At 35.5% G+C, this 21,960-nt stretch overlaps 5 protein-coding genes across 5 annotated transcripts; all 5 read left to right on the plus strand.

Moving 5' to 3' along the window:
- The first annotated feature begins 397 nt into the window (after positions 1–397).
- Positions 398–3,650, plus strand: LOC111797492 (uncharacterized). Its single transcript, XM_023680500.2, has 5 exons — positions 398–588; positions 973–1,086; positions 2,685–2,764; positions 2,907–3,031; positions 3,348–3,650. Exons 1-5 carry the CDS (start codon positions 536–538, stop codon positions 3,417–3,419), a joined length of 444 nt encoding a protein of 147 aa, XP_023536268.1. The 5' UTR covers positions 398–535; the 3' UTR covers positions 3,420–3,650.
- A 289-nt stretch (positions 3,651–3,939) lies between these two features.
- LOC111797491 (putative carboxylesterase 17) lies at positions 3,940–5,584 on the plus strand. The gene is made up of 2 exons (XM_023680498.2): positions 3,940–4,246; positions 4,537–5,584. The coding sequence occupies exons 1-2, from the start codon at positions 4,225–4,227 to the stop codon at positions 5,496–5,498; spliced, it is 984 nt and encodes a 327-aa protein (XP_023536266.2). The 5' UTR covers positions 3,940–4,224; the 3' UTR covers positions 5,499–5,584.
- A 1,297-nt stretch (positions 5,585–6,881) lies between these two features.
- On the plus strand, positions 6,882–8,467 carry LOC111797746 (putative sugar phosphate/phosphate translocator At5g25400). Its single transcript, XM_023680865.2, has one exon. It carries the CDS (start codon positions 6,987–6,989, stop codon positions 8,040–8,042), a length of 1,056 nt encoding a protein of 351 aa, XP_023536633.1. The 5' UTR covers positions 6,882–6,986; the 3' UTR covers positions 8,043–8,467.
- A 1,459-nt stretch (positions 8,468–9,926) lies between these two features.
- LOC111797570 (AFG1-like ATPase family protein) lies at positions 9,927–17,742 on the plus strand. The gene is made up of 14 exons (XM_023680616.2): positions 9,927–10,203; positions 10,639–10,775; positions 10,879–11,021; positions 11,150–11,295; positions 11,456–11,535; positions 11,689–11,946; positions 12,313–12,423; positions 13,032–13,154; positions 14,011–14,132; positions 14,201–14,270; positions 15,188–15,280; positions 15,547–15,674; positions 16,545–16,686; positions 17,055–17,742. Exons 1-14 carry the CDS (start codon positions 10,074–10,076, stop codon positions 17,187–17,189), a joined length of 1,818 nt encoding a protein of 605 aa, XP_023536384.2. The 5' UTR covers positions 9,927–10,073; the 3' UTR covers positions 17,190–17,742.
- Positions 17,743–18,951: 1,209 nt separating this feature from the next.
- Positions 18,952–21,845, plus strand: LOC111796838 (adenine nucleotide transporter BT1, chloroplastic/mitochondrial). Its single transcript, XM_023679613.2, has 3 exons — positions 18,952–19,930; positions 20,879–21,040; positions 21,124–21,845. The coding sequence occupies exons 1-3, from the start codon at positions 19,385–19,387 to the stop codon at positions 21,595–21,597; spliced, it is 1,182 nt and encodes a 393-aa protein (XP_023535381.2). The 5' UTR covers positions 18,952–19,384; the 3' UTR covers positions 21,598–21,845.
- Positions 21,846–21,960: the final 115 nt, after the last annotated feature.

The following is a 21,960-nucleotide window of genomic DNA, read 5'->3' on the forward strand; positions in this document are numbered from 1 at the left end:
AAAAAAATCCTCATTTCCTCTCAATTGACATATAATGTCGCTTCTAGCTTATCCTTAGTCGACATGAAAAACTAATTTATAATAATATATATATATATGTATATATATATATAAAATATATAATATTATTATAACAATTTTTTTTTTTTTTTGTGGGGTTGAAGATTGATTGTGGTTGATTAGATTTCAATGATGTAGTTGCTCAATTAATGATCCATCCCAATCCACAATAAAAGTCTTTGCTTTAATTTCAATAATATTTAAGGAAATAAATAAATAAATAAAAAGAACAGTCAAGTCATAGTCCGGATTATACTGACCTCGACGTGGATACGCTATTATAATTCTCGAATCGGATTCCACTATATCTGTTTCCAAACGAGTCCTAATTGTGGCCTCGAGGGAAAAAGGGGAAGAAAAAGGGCGCGAGCGAAAATCTGGGATTGTTAGATTTGTTCCCAGGCTTCGAGGAGAGAGATTTTTTTCCTTCAGAAATTCCGATCGAAGAGTTGAAGCAGGCGGCGAAAGATTAGGTATGTTGCTGGCTGTGCTGATTGCCAACTCCGTCGGCAACATTCTCGTTGAACGGTACTGTTTTCTTTTCCCTTACGCCGTGTGGCTTGATCGATTGAACTTTTTTTTTTTTTTTTTTTTTTTTTTTTTCCACTGGATTTTCATGTTTCTGATTTGCTTTATCGTGAGAATGTGAATTGAATGGTTTTTTTTTTTTTTTTTGTGTGTGTGTGTGTGTGTGATTGATCGATTTTTTTGTAGTTTTATTTGTCGACTGCTTTTATGATTGTATGAAATGTGCGATTAGCTTCAGATGTACTCCAATTAGAGTTGGAATTGACTTGAGAATAATTTAGTTTTTAGGAGTGAAACAATGCTGCATAACGCGGATTGCAGTGCCTGGCATACTCTAATTTCATGCGATTGAACGGTCGATCGTGATTTTTATTTGTTTATTAGGTTCCATGGAGTTCCGGCAGAGGAGCGATTGCATTGGCGATCCTTTCTAGTGAAACTAGGAGCAGATAATCTCAAAGGTGCAAAAAATGAAGAGCTCTTTGTTGCTTCACACAAGTGAGTGAAATCTTCCAATCATTTCTTTAGAAGCAATTCTGAATACCTCGCAGTGATGCATTATACTTGAAACTTAGCTTTCATCCCTTAGCATTTTGATCTCATAAAATATAAGGACTCGACCATAACATTTTCATAGCGCAAGGGAAATGGACGAAGTTTCTTTGCGTGATTATTGTTATAGTGTATTACTATTGTGATTCTTATGAAGCCAATACACAATAATATATAAGGTGCCGCTTTGACGTTAGTTTTTGCATGTTTAATGCTCCATTATTGGATTACTGCAACATATGAAACCTTGATCCTTACATCAGGAATAAAGGAAGTATATTTAATGTTTTAAAGTAAACTAACCAAAAATTGCATTGATTTTGAGTTGTTGAAAGGGTTTCCTGAAACCAAAATTTCCTTATATTTTAAACAGTTGAGAGAATGAAAGAAACTAGGGACAAGCTGATTTGAATGATGAAGTCTTTGGTATTCAAGTGACAGCGTCTATATAAATCAAATGTAGTAAGGATTTGCCCATTCTTTGAAGAAGTCGTTGAACATAATTCGGTACCCTTGATCTCAATTATTATTCCTGCGTAACATAAATCAATTGGGACATAATCAGGCAACTTCCTCGCTTAATGTATATCGTCAATGGTATCCACTCTGCCAATCATTGGCTTCACAAATAACAGACTCTTTGTTAAGTTCCATCTATTTTAAAAGCCTCTTGGTTACCAAACCTTGGAATTGCCTCCAACCTACAAAGTAAGGTCTTGAAGATGGATTAAAACCTTTGAAAATTGAATGAAGAGAAATCTGTTCTACCACTTTTCTTTCACTTTAATGTCAATAATAACGTTTCACCCCTGCCTGGGATATTTTGAACTTACAAAAGATCCAACATTTTACTTCCAGTTAATTTGTTATGGTCTGAGTATTCATTTATCTAATTGTCCTTCCAAAATCTACTTTTCATCCTTCTTCCACCTCAAGAAGGAGGTAGTAAGCTACACCTTTGTTTCTTGTCCAAAGAACAAAGTAGCGAGCTACATCTACAAGCCTCTAAGGGCTTCTTGAACTACCGTTAGAGTGTTTGGAAGTTGCCAAAGGCATCTTTCCATGAATACTTTGGATGAAATTATGCAACGAGCTAGTTTTTTTTTGTTCTATTTTTTTTTTTAAATGTGAAACCATGCTTTCGTCGAGAAGGATGAAAGAATAACAGTGAAATAGCTTCTTCTGCAATCACTATTACTAAAGTAACAAGGGTTGCGTTCTTAGCTCGAATGGTCACCTAATAATGATAAATGGTTTTACTGCTAAATAAAATACATCCCTAAAAATATTTGGACATTCACTTCGATAATTCCATTTTCCCCCCTTAATCATCAATAGACCGCCCTGCTTATAAGGGAATCTTAAATAACAAGGTTAGCCAGTGGCTTGAATAAAAGTGAACCTTCCCCCTTTATAATGATGAAAGCATTACTCGTACATTAGATCAATCAGTCCCTGTCTATTTTGTGGCACTACTCAATGGATTGTTTTACTGTAGCTGGTTTTACCTGTTCAATCTATCAAAGTTTATCTTTTTGTAACAGGTCTGTATATATTGTTTACACCGTGCTTGGCGATGTTGCAGTTTATGTTGTTGGGAAGGATGAATATGATGAATTAGCTTGTAAGAAAATGACAATTCTTCCATTTTCTTTGGACTCATTCCCAACCTCCCAAGCGGGGTTTTTTCTTTTAAGAAAATCTTTTGTTTTGCCTGATCCTTGTGTTATTTTCCTCTGTATTAATTTCATTTTCACTTCTTCAAGTGGCAGAAGTGATCTTTGTAGTAACGTCATCAATAAAGGATGCCTGTGGCAAAGCTCCAACTGAGCGCTCGTTTCTCGACAAATATGGAAAGATTTGTTTGTGTCTTGATGAAATTGTCTGGACGGTATGCCTTTTCTGTTTCCCTCACTCAGAATCTTTCTTGTAGGTTTTGTGAGGCTCAAGGCTCATAATCGAACCAGATACAGTGATAAACATTCTAAACATTTGGACCTTTAATTCAAGAAATTTGCAACTTTCAAGGAGGAAAGATTTTTACACACGGTCTTCCTATTCTAAAAAAACAGAAAATGCTTTGCAAAATGTCTCTCTGAACAGAAATTTATGGGTATCTCATAGTCGCGAAGAATATAAAAAATATTACATATCGACTGGGCCTCTGCTATTTTAGATCTTACTGATCTGTTTTGATGTTTGTGAAGGGCATCTTGGAGAACACGGAGAAAGACAGGATCAAGAGGCTGATAAGGTTAAAGCCTCCCAATGAGGTTTGATTAATGAAACGGCTGCATCAACTAATGCCAACATTCGTTTCAGCTCTGTGGAATAATCATCTTGATTGATAAGTTTACTCTACTACCCTATTCTATTTGGCTTTCATATTATTCTTTATCGAACTCGTTCGGTTTTTAAGTTCGAACTCAAAGCTGTGATGAATTGGAGAAATTGTTTGGATTAAGATTTTAATGCGGGTAGGAAGCTTGAGAATACAGACTACATTTGCATGTTCGTTCTCCTAGAATGCAGTGGGATTATGAAGTGAATTCGTAGTTGAGAACTTAAGAGTTGTGCTTGAAGTAGTATTTTTTACTTCTTTTATGGTAAAAAAATAGTCACTTCCCTCTGCACCCTGGGTAGTTTTTTATTTTATATATTTTTTTTACCAGGCAACTCGACTTTAAACTGGCTAATAACTCGGACAATGGATCGAGTTATAGTAGTTAATCTAAATATTCTATGACTGTCGTCTATTTAAAATTTCGTATTCATTTCTTAGCAACTAAATGAAGTTGGGTTAAATAGTTGTTTCGTCTGATTGTTTGAGGTACTTGTAAGTTGGTCCGACCTAGTGGTCGTTAGAGCCGATGAAAAAAGTCAAGGGGTTTTTTTAATCTAACTTTAGAAGCTTTTCCCCCTTTTATCGTGATTTAGAATTATTGTCAATTTTAGTTGATTTCGAGACTACATTTGAAGTAGACATTCTTTAAATTTTCAAATAAAATTTCGACTTAAAACAATGTGACAGGGACTAAGAACGAGGAGGGATTTGAAATCTCGCTCTCACTACCACACGATTTGATGTGCTCGACAAGCTATTCAAGTTCGTCCCTTTTTTTTTCCCACTTAATTTCAGTTTTCTTTTAAACTTCCCTAAGCGTCTAACCACTCTGAAAATAAAAGTACACCTAATACTCAACTGCTAAAGTTGTTTCTATTTTATTTTGGGGCCAATCTGATTTGCATGATCAACGCCAACCCACCAACATACCTTTACAACTTCAATTACTATGAACTCTTACCCATATAAAAACCTCACAAACTCTCTTAAAACTCCAATCCAAAAGAAAGTCTCTAACACTTTTTTTTCCGGCTCAATTATCACCTCCCAAGTATTTCGTGCACGAATGGCATTGATAGGAGAAGCACCGGGGTTCCTTGAAGTATACTCTGATGGGTCAGTTCGACGCTTGATTCCTGAAGTCGTCGTCTCAACTGATGACCAATCATCTAAGAATTATAAGTTCAAGGATGTCGTTATCGACCCCAAAAAGCCAGTTACCGGAAGGTTGTTTCTTCCTAATGTTACTGGTAATCATGTAGCAAAACTTCCTATTCTTGTTTACTTCCATGGTGGTGGCTTTTGCATTGGCTCAACTACTTGGATGGGTTACCATCACTTTCTTGGAGGCTTGGCTGTTGCATCTAATTGTGTTATCTTGTCCATCGACTATCGATTGGCACCGGAGAATCGACTTCCAGCAGCTTATGAAGATTGCTACAGCTCACTTGAGTGGCTCGCCCATCAAGCAAGTTGTTTCGAGCCATGGTTGCAAAATGCTGATCTTTCTCGAGTCTTCCTATCCGGAGACAGTGCAGGAGGCAACATTGTCCACCATGTTGCAGTCAAAACCATGAAGACCAACATTTCCAACATGACTCTCAAAGGATTGATGTTAATTCATCCATATTTCGGGAGCGAGAAACGAACCGAGAAGGAGAAAGCAGAAGGGGTAGAAGGATTTGTGGAAATGAATGATATGTTTTGGAGATTGAGCATACCGAAAGGTAGCAACCGTGATTATTTCGGATGTAACTACGAGAATAATACACAAGAAATGAGTAAAGAAGAGTGGAGTAAGTTCCCAAATGTGGTGGTTTTTGTGGCTGGCTTGGATTTCTTGAAGGAAAGGGGAGAGTTATATGTAAACTTCTTGCAGCAAAAGTGTGTAAAAGTGGTTAAGCTGATAGAAGCGGTAGATGAGTCTCATGTATTTCATGTATTCCGTCCCGAATCCGAGTCCACCCGCTTGCTTCAAATGCAGATGTCTCAATTCATGAACACCTTTAATTAAGCTCCGTTAGCCTTTAGGACTAATGTTCGACTAGAAACACTAGAGTTACAATAGTTGGTTCATTTACTGGGATCTGAATCTGAATCTATTACTTAGAAGGCAATTATCTTAGTTCTTGAACTACGAACACGCTAGAGTTACAATAAATGTGGCCGTCAATAAAAAAAAAAATAAACACATAAATTAAGTTTTATAAGACACAAAACACTATTAAGATAATAATATTTGTTTTTGAAAAATAATTTAAAATAACTATTCTAAAAAATTAAATTCGTAGGATGTAATTTTATTAACAAAAAAAAAAAAAAAAAATAGTAATCATGTACCTCAATAATATTTGTCATAAAAAAGAATTACATAAATAATTAAATTGATATATTACCAATAATTAATGTTTTTTATTTTGTAATTATCATAAATATTCATTTTTTATCGAATTATTAAAAATAGTCCACATCAAAATATATATATATATATATATATATATATATATATATATATATATATATATATATATATATTTTAATGATATTATTCGTTTTAATATTTTACGGTTATAATTTTAAAAAGTACCTACTTCATTATTTTATTCATTTTTAACGAAAACAAATTTAATTTTCACCTTCAGTAAATTAATGATGGACGGTCCCTTCACTGCAATAACATGTGCTTCTGTTTCCAATTTTATTTTCCACCGTTTCATTATTTTGCTTAATTTTTACTATAAAGATGTTTTTATTAATAAATGTTTTTAATTAATACATAAACAGATAACGAGATTCGAACTTCTAACTGACAATGACAATATATATATTCTCATTGTTTTTTTTTTATTAAATAGAGGCGGGAGAACAGAGAATTTAATATGTTTTTTTTAAATGATAGTATGATGTGTTATTTTCAGTGAAATAAATGTGACGACATTAACCTTTTTTTTTAATATAGTTCAATTATCGATGAGTTATTCTGTGATATATTTTTAATCGCATTTAATATATTTTTTTTATTATATAGAAAATAGACTATATTAACTCTTTTTTTATTATAATAAAAATATCGAAACAAAAATAAAAAATTTTATTTTAATATTTAAAAAAATTATGAAATTAAAATATTATTAATATAGTTTTTGTTAAGTATATATTTATATTCAATTTTTAATTGGACTGAAAACAACAAAATAAGACAGATTCTTCCCATTTTAGACCCTCTATTATTTCTTTATTTTTTAATTGTTTATCCAAAGCCAAAAGAAAAATAAAATAAAATAAAATAAAAAACAAATTAAGGAAAAGAAAAAAAAAAAGGGAATTTATTTATTCTCCCAGATTTCGCTCCCTTTCCGTCTCCGTCACTTTCTTCTTCCCTGAACCGAACTCAAATCAAGCTCGGTTCCTTTCTCTGAATCTCCATTGCTGATTTTTTTTCCTGCAGATTTCTTGTTGTTCTCCCTCTGATTCATCTCCGATTTCCCCCCTGATCGGCGCAATGGGCAAAGGAAGTTTTATCAGTGACAGTGTTCTGAAGAAGATCGTCCTCTCCTACACCTATGTCGCCATTTGGATCTTCCTCAGCTTCACCGTCATTGTCTACAACAAGTTCATTCTCGACAAGAAGATGTATGATTGGCCTTTTCCGATTTCCCTCACCATGATCCATATGAGTTTCTGTGCTTCTATCGCTTTTCTTCTGATTCGCGTCTTCAAGCTCGTCGAGCCGGTTTCCATGTCCAGAGATCTATATATCTCCTCTGTTGTTCCAATTGGAGCGTTATATTCTCTCTCTTTGTGGCTTTCGAATTCGGCGTACATTTACCTCTCTGTCTCGTTCATTCAGATGCTCAAGGCTTTGATGCCGGTCGCTGTTTATTCGATCGGCGTTCTTTTGAAGAAGGAAGGTTTCAAGACGGAGACGATGGTGAATATGTTGTCGATTTCGTTTGGCGTTTCGATTGCTGCTTATGGTGAAGCGAAATTCGATGTTTGGGGTGTGGCTTTGCAGCTTGGCGCCGTTGCATTCGAGGCGACTCGGCTTGTTCTGATCCAGATTTTGCTTACCTCTAAAGGAATCTCGTTGAATCCGATTACTTCTTTGTATTACGTTGCGCCTTGTTGTTTCGTCTTCTTGTTAGTGCCGTGGATCTTCGTCGAGTATCCAATTTTGAAATCTGCTTCCAGTCTCCATTTCGATTATGTGATCTTCGGCACCAATTCACTCTGCGCATTTGCCCTAAATCTCGCTGTGTTCTTGCTCGTTGGAAAAACCTCCGCCCTAACGATGAACGTCGCCGGCGTCGTCAAGGATTGGCTCCTGATCGCCTTCTCGTGGTCGGTGATCAAGGACACCGTGACTCCTATCAACTTGTTCGGCTATGGATTGGCTTTCGTTGGGGTTGGGTACTACAATCACTCGAAATTGAAGGCTCTGAAGGCGATAGAGGCGCAAAAGAAGGCCACTGAAGCCGATGAAGAGACAGGAAAATTGCTGGAGAAAAGAGAGAACGACGGATTGGGGAGGAAGAACGAATCCAAAGACTTGAATTGAAACCTGAAACGAACACAGAATATAGCAATAAATCAGGAAAAAGAAGAGAACAAAGAGAAGGATCGAGATGAAGAATTGGGGTAGCTGCAGAATTTGGGATCTCTTCATCACAGCTCAAATTCAGGTTATTTTCTGGATTTCTACTTCTGGCTGTTAGTAATATTATTAGGTGTTTGAGATTTTTGCTTTTGTTGGTTGATTATGATACCTGCAGCCATTGATGAACCTGATGAGTTTGTAGAACAACAGAATCTCAAATCCCATTTTTGTTTCTTTTTCTTTTCCTTTTCCTTTTCCTTTTCCTCCTCTTCACAGCATCATCCTCTTCCCCTTCTTCTCTCCTGCATTTCTTTAGAAACTTCCTTCTTTGATTCAATGAGGGTTCTGCTCAGTGCTTATTTATTCACTTTTTAGGTTGTATTCCATTGTTCTCTTGTTAGTGATACTCTGATTAGATTTGGCCTTCTGGATATTGTGGAGAAATGGCATTTTCAAAATATCTTTTGTTCCAACCTTTCCATTCTATTCATAGATACGAACCTCAGACTTGATGAATAGGTATATTCTCGAACCTACGAAGATGTAACTTAACTTAGGCACACGAACGAAGAAACTTGGACAAATCTTTTTTTAGCTATGACACGGCACGAAAACTTGCAATGTTATTTTGTTACTCTTGACTTTTTGTAAAACTATACTTAGAGTAGAAACCCGTTGAAGAGTTGGGACCTGGATAGATGTTTGTTCGATAGATGTTTGTAAGAACATTACGAGCGGATAGTTTCAAAACGTTTATAAAAGTGTAATATTGCAAGCATTTTTTCGTAATTTAGTCAATATTTTCCTATTGATTTTTTTAAGTTCCAACCAATCGAGAATGTTTTTGATTTCGTAGTACGACGATTTAATCGAAATCGAGTACTGTCAACTTTTTGTTAGGTAACGGGTAACGGCGAGTAAATGAGAAGCTTGACAAATGTCATTAAACCAATGACCTCCAACCAAGCCATCCCTAATATCAGCACCAAAAACCAAGCTCATGACCTGGAACATTCAGTGAACATGGGTATGTTCAATTTTATCCTTAATTTCAGCACCAAAAACCAAGTCATCCCTCCCATCCAATGCCTTATAAAAGTATACCTTTATTGCCTTTTTTGGACAATCCTAATTTCTAGTCTTTTAAAATCTTATAATATACCGAGAAATGAAATTACCATTTTACCCTTTTTTTTTTTCTTTCCCGGTTCGGAAATTGGTTTTTCTTTAATCTATCGGTTTTAGTCTTAAACTTTTAATTTTGGTTCTCTCAAACCTACGACATTTTACTCAAAGACATAAATGTCTTAATCACGGTTTTTATCTTTCAATTATGAGTCGATAGAGATTTATCCTCGTTAACTAAATGGAAATGAAAATTATCTATCTCTCGCTCCACTTTCTTATTTCCATTTATTTGAGTTAGTATATTGATTTTTTTAACGTGTCGAAAACTATGTTGTAATATTAAAAAAATTAATTTCTTAAAAAAATTATGTTGATACGCCGTTATATTAAAATTTTCTCATAATGTTTTATTGAATTTACGAGAATAATTTATATATATATATTTTTTTATAGAAATGATCAATTAAAAATGATTTAAAATGAATATATTTTTTTAAAATATAAAAAACATTAGAAAAACATTGCAAGATGGGAGATTAAAAGGGAAGACTCATCGAACTCGTATCTTCAAACATGAAAGGATGATGTCCCATTAAGGACCGTACGATTTATTTCCTTCTAGTTTCTAGTTATCCAACGGTGATATTTCTATCCACGTCATCTTCGCGCGGTAATTACCCTGTTGCCAACACGTGGCTGGTTAGCGGGAAGAACAAGTCGCTACTTTCCATTTTCGTTGCAGTTTGCAGTTTTGGTGCATCAACGATTTGGCGCTCTCGGTTCTGGAAATTGCAACGCTTTCTTCTTGCAGAAACTACACGCTTTACTTCGAGACGAAGAAGGAGAAGAAATTGTGATTCGAAGATGAAAAGAGGACCTTCGACTTCAACAATTTATTCGCTATTGTCGCTGAGGTTCACTCGTCAACAATCTTCGAAGCTCGGCGTTGATCCGCTTAGTGTTCGATTCCTCTCTTCGTCTGCGAAGTCTCCAGGTCTTTATCACATTGCTATTCGCATTATATGTGTGCATTTTATAATGTTGAGTATGAAATTAGGATGTAGTGTATGCGTGTGGAGGTTCATTCTCTAGCTTATGCACAGTACAGTGTTGTTGTGATGGTTACTGGCTAATGATTCATGAGAGAGTGAATTCCTGGCTTTATGCGTCGTATTTCTGATCGTGATTTGGTATCTCTTTGATCGCTGATGCTCCTTTTGTTTGATTTCTGTTCTCTATGATACATTTGACGTTAAAGCATTGCATTGATCGATCTCATTTTCTCGGATTCGAACTTGCTGCTTATTTTGAGCTATACGAGTTTGTGTATGATCCATATTTATATAGTGTAGGCGCTTTGGATTCCGTGATACCGTAGTCTTGGCCGCATCTGTATTTCAGACTTGTAATATGAAATTCCTTCTTGCAGGGCTATTAAGCCAGTATAAGCATCTAGTTGAGCGAGGGGAGCTACAGCATGATCCTTTTCAAGAGAGAGTGGCTTCCGAATTGGAGAGTTTGCTTGGAAGATTGGAGCAATATGAAAAGGATATGGAAGAGTATCATGTACTAATTGGAATTGATATTACTATAATGATCCGAATGTCAGATATGCTTTTATTCTTACAAATAGCTTGAAACCTAATACTAAGGCACTTGTACTTTTAAGGTAAAACTAGCTAATTGGAAGCAGAGTAGGGAGAACGAGAGACGCAGACTTTTAATGGAGGAAGCCGAGTCTAAACAACAGGGAGATGTATGGACATCAGTAAACAGGCGCCGAAGCAAACTTGCTGAAACACTGATGTTTCGGTTAGGCACACTCCTTTTCACAGTCACCTTTCCGAGCTTAAAATCTTCAGCAGTACCATTTATGCTTCTGATTGTGATAAACTTTGTAGAATCTGATCTTTGCAAGTATTTATTTATTTTTACCTTAGGAAATCTTCTGAAAATATTGAACCTGGAGTTGGTAAGTGGGTTTCATACCTTAACCGAGAGAGGAAGTTGGATTCACTTGTCGGTCGTTGTCCTTCTGCTCCACATGCTCCTAGAGGACTGTACATATATGGCAATGTTGGAAGTGGTAAGTTTCTGACCACGATAAAATTTTATATGGCAAGCTTGGACATTAGTTACCACTACACATTGATTTATGCTTATAATCTGACTATCACTGTGATTTATGCTTGTAATTTTACAATTAACTTAATTCTGATTTGCTGAACTAATTTCTAATAATCCAGGGAAGACTATGCTTATGGATATGTTTTACAATGCTACTGAAGGAATTGTTAAACATCGTCAAAGGTACCATTTCCATGAGGTGAGGGTTTATTTTAGTTTGGAAAATTTGAGACGTTTGACTAAACATTAACAATCTATTTCAACAATTGTGTTAAGCTTTACTGTTTCAGAGATAATGCCTTCTTTTTTCCAGATTGGTATTGGTATTCAAGTTTACTCCATTATATGGCAGGCTATGCTTAAAATTAATGAAGATATGCACAATATATGGAAAAATCAAGTGAGGGAGAAATCTTCACAATCAAGCATCTCGAGTTGGATTATGAATCTCCCTTTCGATACAAAAGTGAAGGAGTGGGTTGCAGCAGAAGAAAAATACAAGCAAGAGGTACAGATGAAAAACATTCTTCCTGCTGTTGCTGATAAATTTCTGGTTGATCAACAAGCAGGTCAAGTAGGAGCTAGCATTCTTTGCTTCGATGAGATACAGGTAAATGAAAAGAAACTAAGGGAAAATTCTTACTGTTATGTTTGCTTCATCATTGTACTATTCCTGATACAGTCAAGATAACATATAAATAATAGCGTGTCATGCATATTGATGTGAAAGTCTGAGAACTAGGATTTTGAAACTATGGGGGCTAACTTAGGAAAACTAGAGTTTTGAAAATTTGGAGTGAAAGATGAGGTGTTTATCATGGAAAAAAGGTTGTTTTTTTTTTTTTTTTTTTTTTTTGCTGATATCTGAGTTCTGTTCATGCACGTTTTGTGTAAGCAAACAGTTTGAAATTCGCTACCAATGATTCTATTCTATTCATGATTTTAATTTATTGGGTTATTCTGCTTTCTCTTTCAGACAGTTGATGTATTTGCTATTGTAGCCTTATCTGGAATTGTAAGCAGATTGTTGAGTACTGGAACAGTTCTTGTAGCCACCAGCAATCGAGCTCCAAAGGACTTGAACCAGGTACCATTCTAATTGAAATGTTGAAGGAGAGAAGATACACTAGCTGGTCATTAGAATTTTTAAATTTACATGTTTTTTAATTTTTAATCTTTCTGGCTGGTGAAGTCTGGTATTCAGATTTACAATGTGATCAGGTTTGACTAAGTTTTTATTCCGATGAAATTGACTCTTTGATGCAGCCAAGTGCCCCAAAACATTTTTAGTACTTTGAGGGCATGGAAAGATAAACTGGTCTGCATCTCGAAGTTTTAGACTTGGAAGCTAAAATATTATTAGATCAACTCTTCTAATGAGTGATTCTCTGAACAATAAAGGGTACTTTGAGCGAGCAACTTCTAACATATTATTTTTTAATCAATTTATTACCATGGAATTAGTACCTTCTTAAAGTGGCCATTTTTTATCCTCATCAGAGCTACTAATTGAACGATGGGATCTAAACAGTAGGAAACCATAATTATCAAAAGGGACCCTGTGGCAGAACATTAGCAGAATGTTAAGGAGAAAATTCAAAATAAACCGCTTAAACAATCAACAAGAAGGTATACAGTGAACTTGTATATGAAATTCATCATCTTGATTGTGTTAGACGGATTTTGTTTATCCAGGATGGCATGCAGAAGGATATCTTCCAAAAGTTTGTCACCAAACTGGAGGAGCATTGTGCATTTGTTCTTATTGGCAGTGAGATTGATTACCGGCGCTTTATAGCCCAAAGGTCTTTTGACCAGGTGAGATTATTAACACTGTAACAAGGTATTCGAGGAAAAACTACACATACAATTTTGAAGTATCTGTTGTTGAGTGTACATCTTACCCACATGAATATTTCCACCTGGAGCGTTTACATCAATTGGAATTTTGAAAACGCAATTTCCTGTCCAACCCAATTTATCTTTAGTTACTTGCTTAATATCATGACACAAAGTTATGCTATCATAATCATGACTTATAAAGCACAAGCACTTTAGATATGAATTGAATTCCCCGAAACTTCTTGGATACTTAAATTATAGTGAATTTTTTAAATGAAAAACAGCATATCTATTTTAACCTTATAATTGTATGGATATATTTGATTTTGAATTCTCTTTTCCTATTTTTAATCGCTTATGTTTTTCCTATGTTCTTAATATATGTTTTCGTTAATCATGTGCATCTTTTTATATTGTATTTTTACATCTTCCTTTCCTATTTTTGAGAATGTTGAGTTGGTTGGTTCATGGCAAACCATGTTTGTGTTATAGATTATGACTTGTGAGAGAGTGGTCAATGTTTTGTATTGGCTACCGACTGAGGGAACCGATGCCTTCTCATCCACTCGTGTATTTTGATGTTTCCCATTATGATAGTTGTCTCTCTTACCATCATATCTCACCCTTTTGGGTGACTTTTCAATCTTTGAATTTTTTGAGCATGTGACTTGCGATTATTGTCCTTATTGATCAATCATTTTGACATCGGTGCACTTGATGGTTTTAACACCAGACATGGGCAGTGTGAGATGTTACAAATCATTTATTGGTTGCAATTTCTTTCCTTCAGTGGTTCAGATTTTTATTCATTTATCGTTGAATGCACATGTAGGTGCATTATTTCTGGCCTTCAGATTGCACTTCAGTGGGAAAATTTGAAAAGATGTGGGTCGAAATCACCAGCCAATTGGGAGGAAAAATCACCTCTGAGACTATTCCTGTGATGTTTGGAAGGTACTGACTAAACTTAACTCAAATGTGTTCATTGAGGATGCTTTACCAATTGTATGTATATCAATCAGAAAATTGGAGGTGTCAGAAAGCTGCAACGGAGTGGCACGATTTGCATTTGATTTTCTCTGTGGTCAACCGGTATCATGCTTGTCTTTCTACTATTAGCACAATGGTGTGTTTTTTGTGAGTCATATGTAATGATGTACAATTGATAGTTAACACCGTTTTATACATTGGTGGACATCTCCATCAATTGTTAGTACAATTATATCTTTTCTTTTTAACGTCATGCTGAATGTTGTACGTGGGAAGTCCATCTCTTATGTTGGTCAAAACTCCTGACCTTTATTAGTTGCGTGGCCTTGTAGCCTGATGGTGGAAGAAGTGGTACCAATTAGAAAATCTTTTAAGATAAGGTCTTGGTGAAGGGTTTTCTTGTAGGTCAATGTAAAAAGGGAAAGGTTTGGTACCTTTAGAAAAATCCTAAAAGAGATAGCTTTAGTACAAAATGCTCTAATATGGAGGATTGCTGGTCCATGGAAATTAGTTGTTGGCTTATCAATTTTGCCAGAGCTCTTTATGACGCTGAAAATTTTGACTTTATGAGGCTTTCTTCATCTCTTGAACCAATGCATTCCTATCTCGAGAAAAGTGCATTCCTATCTCGAGAAAAGATAGATTAATTTAGACATTTGCACTTTGAGAGGTATTTGAAGGTTGTAACTCGTGTATGCACTTAATGAAAAATTGGAGTGTCATCCTTGATCAACATGTTTACAATGCTACTGGAAATCGACAATCCTTAAATAATGTGAGAATCTTGCTACGGTGCCTTTCTTTTGGAAGCTTGAATACAACAAAATACGTAGTTAAAAGCATTTGGTTAAAAACTTTAGATAGAAATCACATTATCTGTTATGACACATAAAACATTAACAAAATTTGGCAGATAAGTCACTTTGATGTTTTTCCTTGGAGCTGCTATTCTAGTCTCTTCTCTAACTTTGATACCTTTTTATGATTGGCGCCAATTGGAAGATTTTCTTTTTCCTTAGGTAGGTGCTGCAGATTATATTGCCCTAGCCAAAAACTATCACACTGTCTTCATATCTGACATCCCAATGATGAGCATGCGCATTCGTGACAAGGTATGAGAAAGTATTTTCTTTCAATATTTGTGCTGTGATCTTAGTGAACCTTCAAATTTCAATCAGGCAAATGTTACCAGCCTAAGTGGCTAAATGCAATTTAAGTGTGCATATTGTACTGGCTACATACCCTTGGTAATTTACACGCGTATTAAATGAATGTTGCTCCCTACGGCCTTCGACATGTGTGAAGTGTAAAATTGAATATCTTTCTTGCTGCCCTCCATTTTCCCTCATTTTAAGCTTAGTAAATTACCTTTTCTCAGGCCCGGCGGTTCATCACTCTCATTGATGAGTTATACAATCACCATTGCTGCCTATTTTGCTTGGCAGCTACATCAATTGAGGACTTATTCCAGGGCACGGAAGAGGGTGCTCTTTTTGATTTGGAGAGGTAATTGTTCCTCTTGTGTTTGGGTTGATTTTTTTTTTTTTTTTTTTTTTTTTTTTCGGAGAAGCTCTAAGAATGTGAATGCTCATGTACCATCTCCATTTTTAGATGTTTCCACTTTTAAGTGAATTTTCCAACTTCAGTTCAAGTACATTGATATGACATTGTCAAAAGTGGAAATTCCAACTTCAGTTCAAGTACATTGATATGACATTGTCAAGTATATACTTCAATCGTGATTTCATTTCATGCTTGAGTATGCTTACTTATTTTTGAAATGAACAACGGGTTGAAGAGTTTGGCAAACCGATTGCGTTGAGTAAATATTTAGTATCAATCATAAGTAATATTGAATTTGCTTTGTCCTTTCCTCCAGTGTCCAGTCATTTTGCAATTTCGTGGAAGCACTTTAAGAACATGTCTTCCTAGGGTAGGCAAAAATATTTTGGTTTAATGCTACAAGACCCATTTTTGGTGTGTTTCATCTGTTTGTTTAGAAAGAATAAGAGATTTTTTCAGAAAAAGTCAAGGGAGCGGTAGGTCAAGGAAAAGTCAAGGAAAACTAACTGTATATCTTTCTAAGCCTTTTGAAGAGGTTGAAGAAGACCAAGTATACTGAGTACCACTACACCAACCTTATGCTGCTTCTGTTCTGAACCTTAGAATGAGACAGATTTGAGTCTTGCATGCGGATATCTAGGTCTTTTATGAGCGTATATGCATATTGTTGGATCATTTTGATTTCCTTGCTTAGTAGTTAGATCGACCCACATCATTCAGTTCATAGATTACTAACTTTGAAATTGATTCTATCTTTTGAGCATCAATCTAGGTTTTGCAACTATGCTATAAACTTTGTATTTCTGGTTGCAGTTTTCAGTTTGAAACAGAGGCAGAAGGGGGAAAGCTTCGTCGAAACGTCCTAGTGGAGGGCAATGTAGGATCAGTAGGTGCTCCAACTGCAATTGTGTCAATGCTATCTGGTCAAGAAGAGATGTTTGCATTCCGTCGAGCTGTAAGTTTCTTGTCTCCTTAGTTTCTATAATGGTTCTTGTATGATTTGCAAACAGTATTTACTCAAACCAACAAGTTCGTTTAGTACTTGGTAGAATGCTCTGAGTATTATGATTCTTTTTTTTTTTTTCATTTTATTTTTACTTTTATTTTTTTTGAAAATTAAGCTTATATACACTCAGCCAAGTTTTGAAAACTACAAAAAGGTCCAGTTTTGTTTAAAAATCCTTTATTCTCAAGTTATTTCAATCACATTATTAATTGTACGGTAACATCTGTGTCCATTTCAACACGGTGAGCTTTGGAAAACTATATATATTACAAAAATGAAAATCTTTTGTTGGTCACATAGTTCTGTTCGTTTTATAGGTTTCTCGATTGATTGAGATGCAAACACCTTTATACTTGGAGGGAGTGCGAAACCTTCATCCATATTTCCAAAGACGAGAACCAGAATCATTAGTTGATTCAGCAGCCAGGTTCCATTTTCAGCAATCATCATGACTTTATAAGGTACTCGTCCACTGCTCAAATTCTCTCTCATTTGGGATAAGTAGGGGGAAGAGAGAGAGAGATAGAGAGAGCGCCCTCTCCATCCAGATTAAAATATATATATCATATATTTAATTCTCTAGAGCTGACTATTCTATTGCATCTGAGGCCTGTTATAATAACCGAACAGAACAATATAAGGGAATTCAAAATTTAAAAAATCCCATTAGGTAGTATTAAAAAGAAGATAATAACTTCATATACTTTAAAGAATGCTTACTGCCATCATTCCCCTCTTCCTACTCATTCATAATGTTATATCTTTTCACCTCTAGTCAATTGATTATGTATTGAGCTAAACCTGCAACTTCTTTGTCTTTAATACCCAAGTTAAAAGATTCTTGGTAAGATTCCTTTTTGTTTGATCTCCCACATGCAGATTGGGAATTTCATGTGTTGAATTCTTTAAAAAATCCGATTGCAATGCGATCGGTTGAATGATATGTTTAGAATACATACTTATAAAATGTTAGTAGAAGTGAGGAGCCATGTTTTTGAGTTCGAAGTTGGAAGCTTTCTAGGCCTCCCTACGACATTACTTACCATATCAGATGCTATGAAGTTTTTATTTAACGGTTAAAAAACACTTCAGTCTCTTGAACATAAAAAAATAAATTGTTATATATTAAAATTAAAGTACTCTTAGTGTTATGAATTAGTTTTTATTTAACTCTTTCTTGTACCGCCTAAAAGGTTTTCAATTTTTTCTTCCTATGTTAAAGTATAAAGTTGGTCTTGAAAGTTAAAATTTGGTCTACGGTTGATAGAGTTGATATAACTATGTAGACTGTCTTTTAAAATCATTTTAAGCTTGGAAGTACTTCCATTGTTATTGGAGATGCTCTTAGGTGTTTTATTTCCATATTTGTAAATCATGCGTTCTTTTATATATATTGTTACACTAATTAATATTTTCCATTTCAAATGACCCAGCCAATCACTCGGTGATTTTTCATTTTAAAAATAATTAAAGAGTTTAATATTATTTTATAGTAGGTAGTTGTTAAGAATGAGAAATAGAAATAGAAATAGAATTGGGAAGGTGTGTATTCTCGTTGATATTGATATCTTTTGAAAAAAATAGGATAGAGGAAAATATAAATAATTAAATATTGATAATAAAATAAATATACTCTAAATCAAATTAAAGAATATTAAAAAATATTAAGATATAATATCTAAGATATATTCTATAAATAATATATCTCAACCGTAGTCTTATACTATTGGGAAATTTCGTTAGTTTGTTTTAAATAGTTGAGGGCGATTTTAGTTGTCTAGGCCATTGTGAATTGTCCACGTGCGTGACCAATGATGACTTGATGGACCATTGGTCAGGGTGGTTCTAAATTAAGCCAATTATACTATTACCTCCAAAATTTATGGTTAAAGTTTAATTAAAATTTTTGAAGTGTATTTAATATGTTTTTTTTATTAAATTGATTTTTTTTTTTAAAAAAAACTGACTGGTATGTTAGATGTAAATTTGAATTTTGTCTCAGAGAGTTTAGAGATCAATTTAACTTAATTTTATTTATTTATTAAAAGCTAATACTCTACAGTCTTTTGACTTTATTTATTTTGCTTTAAAGTATGACTTTTGTGTTTGTAATTGAAAGTAGAAAATTAAAATTAAAAATAAATTAATGTGAACTGTTTGGGCATTTGTTGATTGTTTCTGGTAGGAATGGCGCTTTGGTGGTTGAATTATGTATACACGTGTTAGCCACCTTATTCTATAATATGTTTGTACAACGCACATCGTCTATGATAAAACCCTAACTTTTCAAACCAAACCACTCTGCCCAAACATGGAAGAATCAATCCAATTATTTAATCTACGTATAAATCAAGCTTCCAACTTCAAAAAAGGTTCCCAAACCCAAGTGATCGGAGGGTCGGCGGGCAACGGAGGGAGATTCCTCTCTCTCTCTCTCTCTCTCTCTCTCTCTCTCTCTCTCCTTTGTTGAAGTTGCTGCCACATGTTCTCTCTTGTTTGAATTCAAATTTGCAGTTAAATGCATATCTTGATTGAATCAGAGCCTTCTATTCATTTCTCGGGCTCCTCTCATGGCTGGTTGCCTACTGTTTGATCGTATTCTGTTTAGCCTATAGTGTTGCCTTTCGTTGGTTGTGAATCCTGAGCGATGGGTCAGAGGGGATCTCAGGTTTTAGCCTATAAGCGAGATGGGTTGTTCTCAGTCTTTGATTTGGGCTCCCAATGGAGTATCCACGAAGGCCACTTCCACCCCGGAGGCTTATTTGCCAGTGTCGGTCAGATGGGAGTCGGATTCGGCATCTCACCCAATTCTTCTAACTCCTGCGCCCAGGATGACACTAACCCTCTTTACACCAATTTGTGTATGAAATATGTGCCTTCTGCTGAGGCTGTTACTATTGAGGAAGGTGTAGTGAAAAACAAAACGAAGAAGAAGAAGAAGGCTGGTTTTCAATTGAGAATAAGGGTTCAAAATCCTTCACTGCGGAGATTGATAAGTGGTGCAATTGCTGGGACGGTGTCAAACACTTGTGTAGCGCCATTGGAGACTATAAGAACTCATTTGATGGTGGGTAGCAGTGGGCACTCTGTCACAGAGGTGTTCAATGATATTATGAAGAATGACGGATGGAAGGGATTGTTTAGGGGCAACTTGGTTAATGTTATTCGAGTCGCACCCAGCAAGGCCATTGAGGTACTTGACACTCTAATTCTCGTGCTTTAATGTTTTGCTTTTGAATTTGCTCTGTATTTTATTGAATTGGTTCTCTCTTTCTCTTTCTGCAAGTGTTAGAGTTCCTTGATTTCTTCATTTTTCTTGTCTACTCGTTTGTGTGTGGATGTTCCCTGTTGGGTAATTTCTTATTAGAATTGTTCTTTGGATCTTGTCAAATGAGTACCAGGTTGAACTTAATCCTTTTGTAAATTGTTGATGTTCCCATCCTTCTGTTTGCTGAATATTTTGTGATTCACAAGATCTGATCTGTAACCATTAATATGAATTGAAGGAGGAAATTGTTGTAGGAATTCAAACTTAAGACCTCCTGTCTAATTCTATAGAAACTGGATCCATAAGCTTATGGGGTTGAATTGTCATACATTCGTTAATAGACATGCTTCAAGAATCCTTTTTGTTTAAAGTCGAGTATGGAAACTAGCTGAAAAATGGCCATGGTTGATGATTTGAGTTCGACAAATACGGTTTGTCGTGATTATCGTTCTTGTACTTCCATTAGATGATATAATCTATAGAAGATTGAATTTAATTTGTTATGCTTCAAAGCCTGTTTTGTGTTTGAAACTCATCTATGTAGAATTTTCCATTTTTCCGTGAGATTAAGGGTGTACATTCAACCCGACAACTCGGACCAATCCAACTCAAATTATAAGGGTTGGGTTGGGTTGGGTTGAATTAGCATTTTGGGTTGGGTGGGGTTCATTTTTCTGAACCCGAACTGGTTCGGTTTGGTTCAATTTCGAATTCATGCGACAAAAACTTTGGGTTGACCGAAACGAACATGGTCCGGGTTTGGGTTGGGTTGAGGGGTTTTTTTTTTTTGGGTTAAGAGGAAGGATTTGATGTGAAAACTGCTTTTCATATTCATTTCAGTGCTTACAGATTCCTCTGCTGTTCTTTCTGCAGCTTTTTGCTTTTGATACAGTCAACAAGAACCTATCACCCAGACCAGGGGAAGAACCAAAAATTCCAATCCCTGCTTCATTAGTTGCTGGAGCCTGTGCTGGAGTTAGTGCAACCCTCTGCACATACCCCCTTGAATTGCTCAAAACCCGATTAACCATACAGGTAGCTCGAAAATATTAGTGAACTGAAACAACATTTTTCGTTCTTAAACGTCACGAAACCTCAACGCTTGCTAATTCTTGCAGAGAGGGGTTTATGATGGTCTATTAGATGCTTTCATTAAGATACTTAAAGAGAAGGGGCCTGCAGAATTCTACAGAGGCCTCACTCCCAGTTTGATTGGAGTGATCCCATATTCTGCAGCCAATTACTTTGCTTACGACACGTTGCGAAAAGCCTATCGGAAGATCTTTAAGCAAGAAAAAATTGGCAATATTCAAACCCTTTTAATCGGATCAGCTGCGGGTGCCATTTCGAGCAGTGCGACGTTCCCACTGGAAGTAGCTCGCAAGCAGATGCAGGTTGGGGCCCTCAGTGGAAGACAAGTCTACAAGAATGTAATTCATGCGCTGGTAAGCATACTTGAAAGGGAAGGCATTCAGGGGTTATATAAAGGGCTTGGCCCCAGCTGCATCAAGCTGGTACCCAATGCAGGTATTTCGTTCATGTGTTATGAAGCTTGCAAGAGAATTCTCGTAGACAAAGATGATGAAAATTAGAAAAGGTAACCTTTTACATCAAACTTTGGCGCAAAATTGGAGAAGAATACCAAAACCCACCTCGGTTTTTTTGGTGTCTTGAAGAACTTTGCATCTTCCCAGTGCTAAGAGATTTGTTATTGTTCATAAATGCATTAGAATTTGGTGAAAGAGAAGTTTTAGAATGATTTGCATCAATTTCCTTCTATAAACATTTAGTATTATGTTTACTTTATGGTTCTTATAGTGTGAAATTGATTTCTTTTTAACCGACACGTCTTCCATCTTTTCAGATAAAAAGCGTGAATCAACGCTACAACAGTATATTAGGTTTGAGAGAATTCAATTCTCTTTCTCGGAACCGAGGAACAAGGGTACATTTGA

Source organism: Cucurbita pepo, chromosome 6 (assembly GCF_057944985.1).
Source record: "Cucurbita pepo subsp. pepo isolate OVF chromosome 6, ASM5794498v1, whole genome shotgun sequence".
In the NCBI taxonomy this organism is placed as follows: domain Eukaryota; kingdom Viridiplantae; phylum Streptophyta; class Magnoliopsida; order Cucurbitales; family Cucurbitaceae; genus Cucurbita; species Cucurbita pepo.

Bases quoted from the DNA above. Each gene is read 5' to 3' on its own strand.
- LOC111796838 (XM_023679613.2), top strand. From the start codon at position 19,385: ATGGGTCAGAGGGGATCTCAGGTTTTAGCCTATAAGCGAGATGGGTTG. The intron at 19,931-20,878 runs GTACTTGACACT...TTCTTTCTGCAG, and splicing joins CACCCAGCAAGGCCATTGAG to CTTTTTGCTTTTGATACAGT. The intron at 21,041-21,123 runs GTAGCTCGAAAA...TAATTCTTGCAG, and splicing joins AAACCCGATTAACCATACAG to AGAGGGGTTTATGATGGTCT.
- LOC111797570 (XM_023680616.2), top strand. From the start codon at position 10,074: ATGAAAAGAGGACCTTCGACTTCAACAATTTATTCGCTATTGTCGCTG. The intron at 14,271-15,187 runs GTATCATGCTTG...CTTTTTCCTTAG, and splicing joins ATTTTCTCTGTGGTCAACCG to GTAGGTGCTGCAGATTATAT. The intron at 16,687-17,054 runs GTAAGTTTCTTG...TTCGTTTTATAG, and splicing joins TGTTTGCATTCCGTCGAGCT to GTTTCTCGATTGATTGAGAT.
- LOC111797491 (XM_023680498.2), top strand. From the start codon at position 4,225: ATGTGCTCGACAAGCTATTCAA. The intron at 4,247-4,536 runs GTTCGTCCCTTT...TCACCTCCCAAG, and splicing joins GTGCTCGACAAGCTATTCAA to TATTTCGTGCACGAATGGCA.
- LOC111797492 (XM_023680500.2), top strand. From the start codon at position 536: ATGTTGCTGGCTGTGCTGATTGCCAACTCCGTCGGCAACATTCTCGTT. The intron at 1,087-2,684 runs GTGAGTGAAATC...TTTTTGTAACAG, and splicing joins CTCTTTGTTGCTTCACACAA to GTCTGTATATATTGTTTACA. The intron at 3,032-3,347 runs GTATGCCTTTTC...ATGTTTGTGAAG, and splicing joins TTGATGAAATTGTCTGGACG to GGCATCTTGGAGAACACGGA.
- LOC111797746 (XM_023680865.2), top strand. From the start codon at position 6,987: ATGGGCAAAGGAAGTTTTATCAGTGACAGTGTTCTGAAGAAGATCGTC.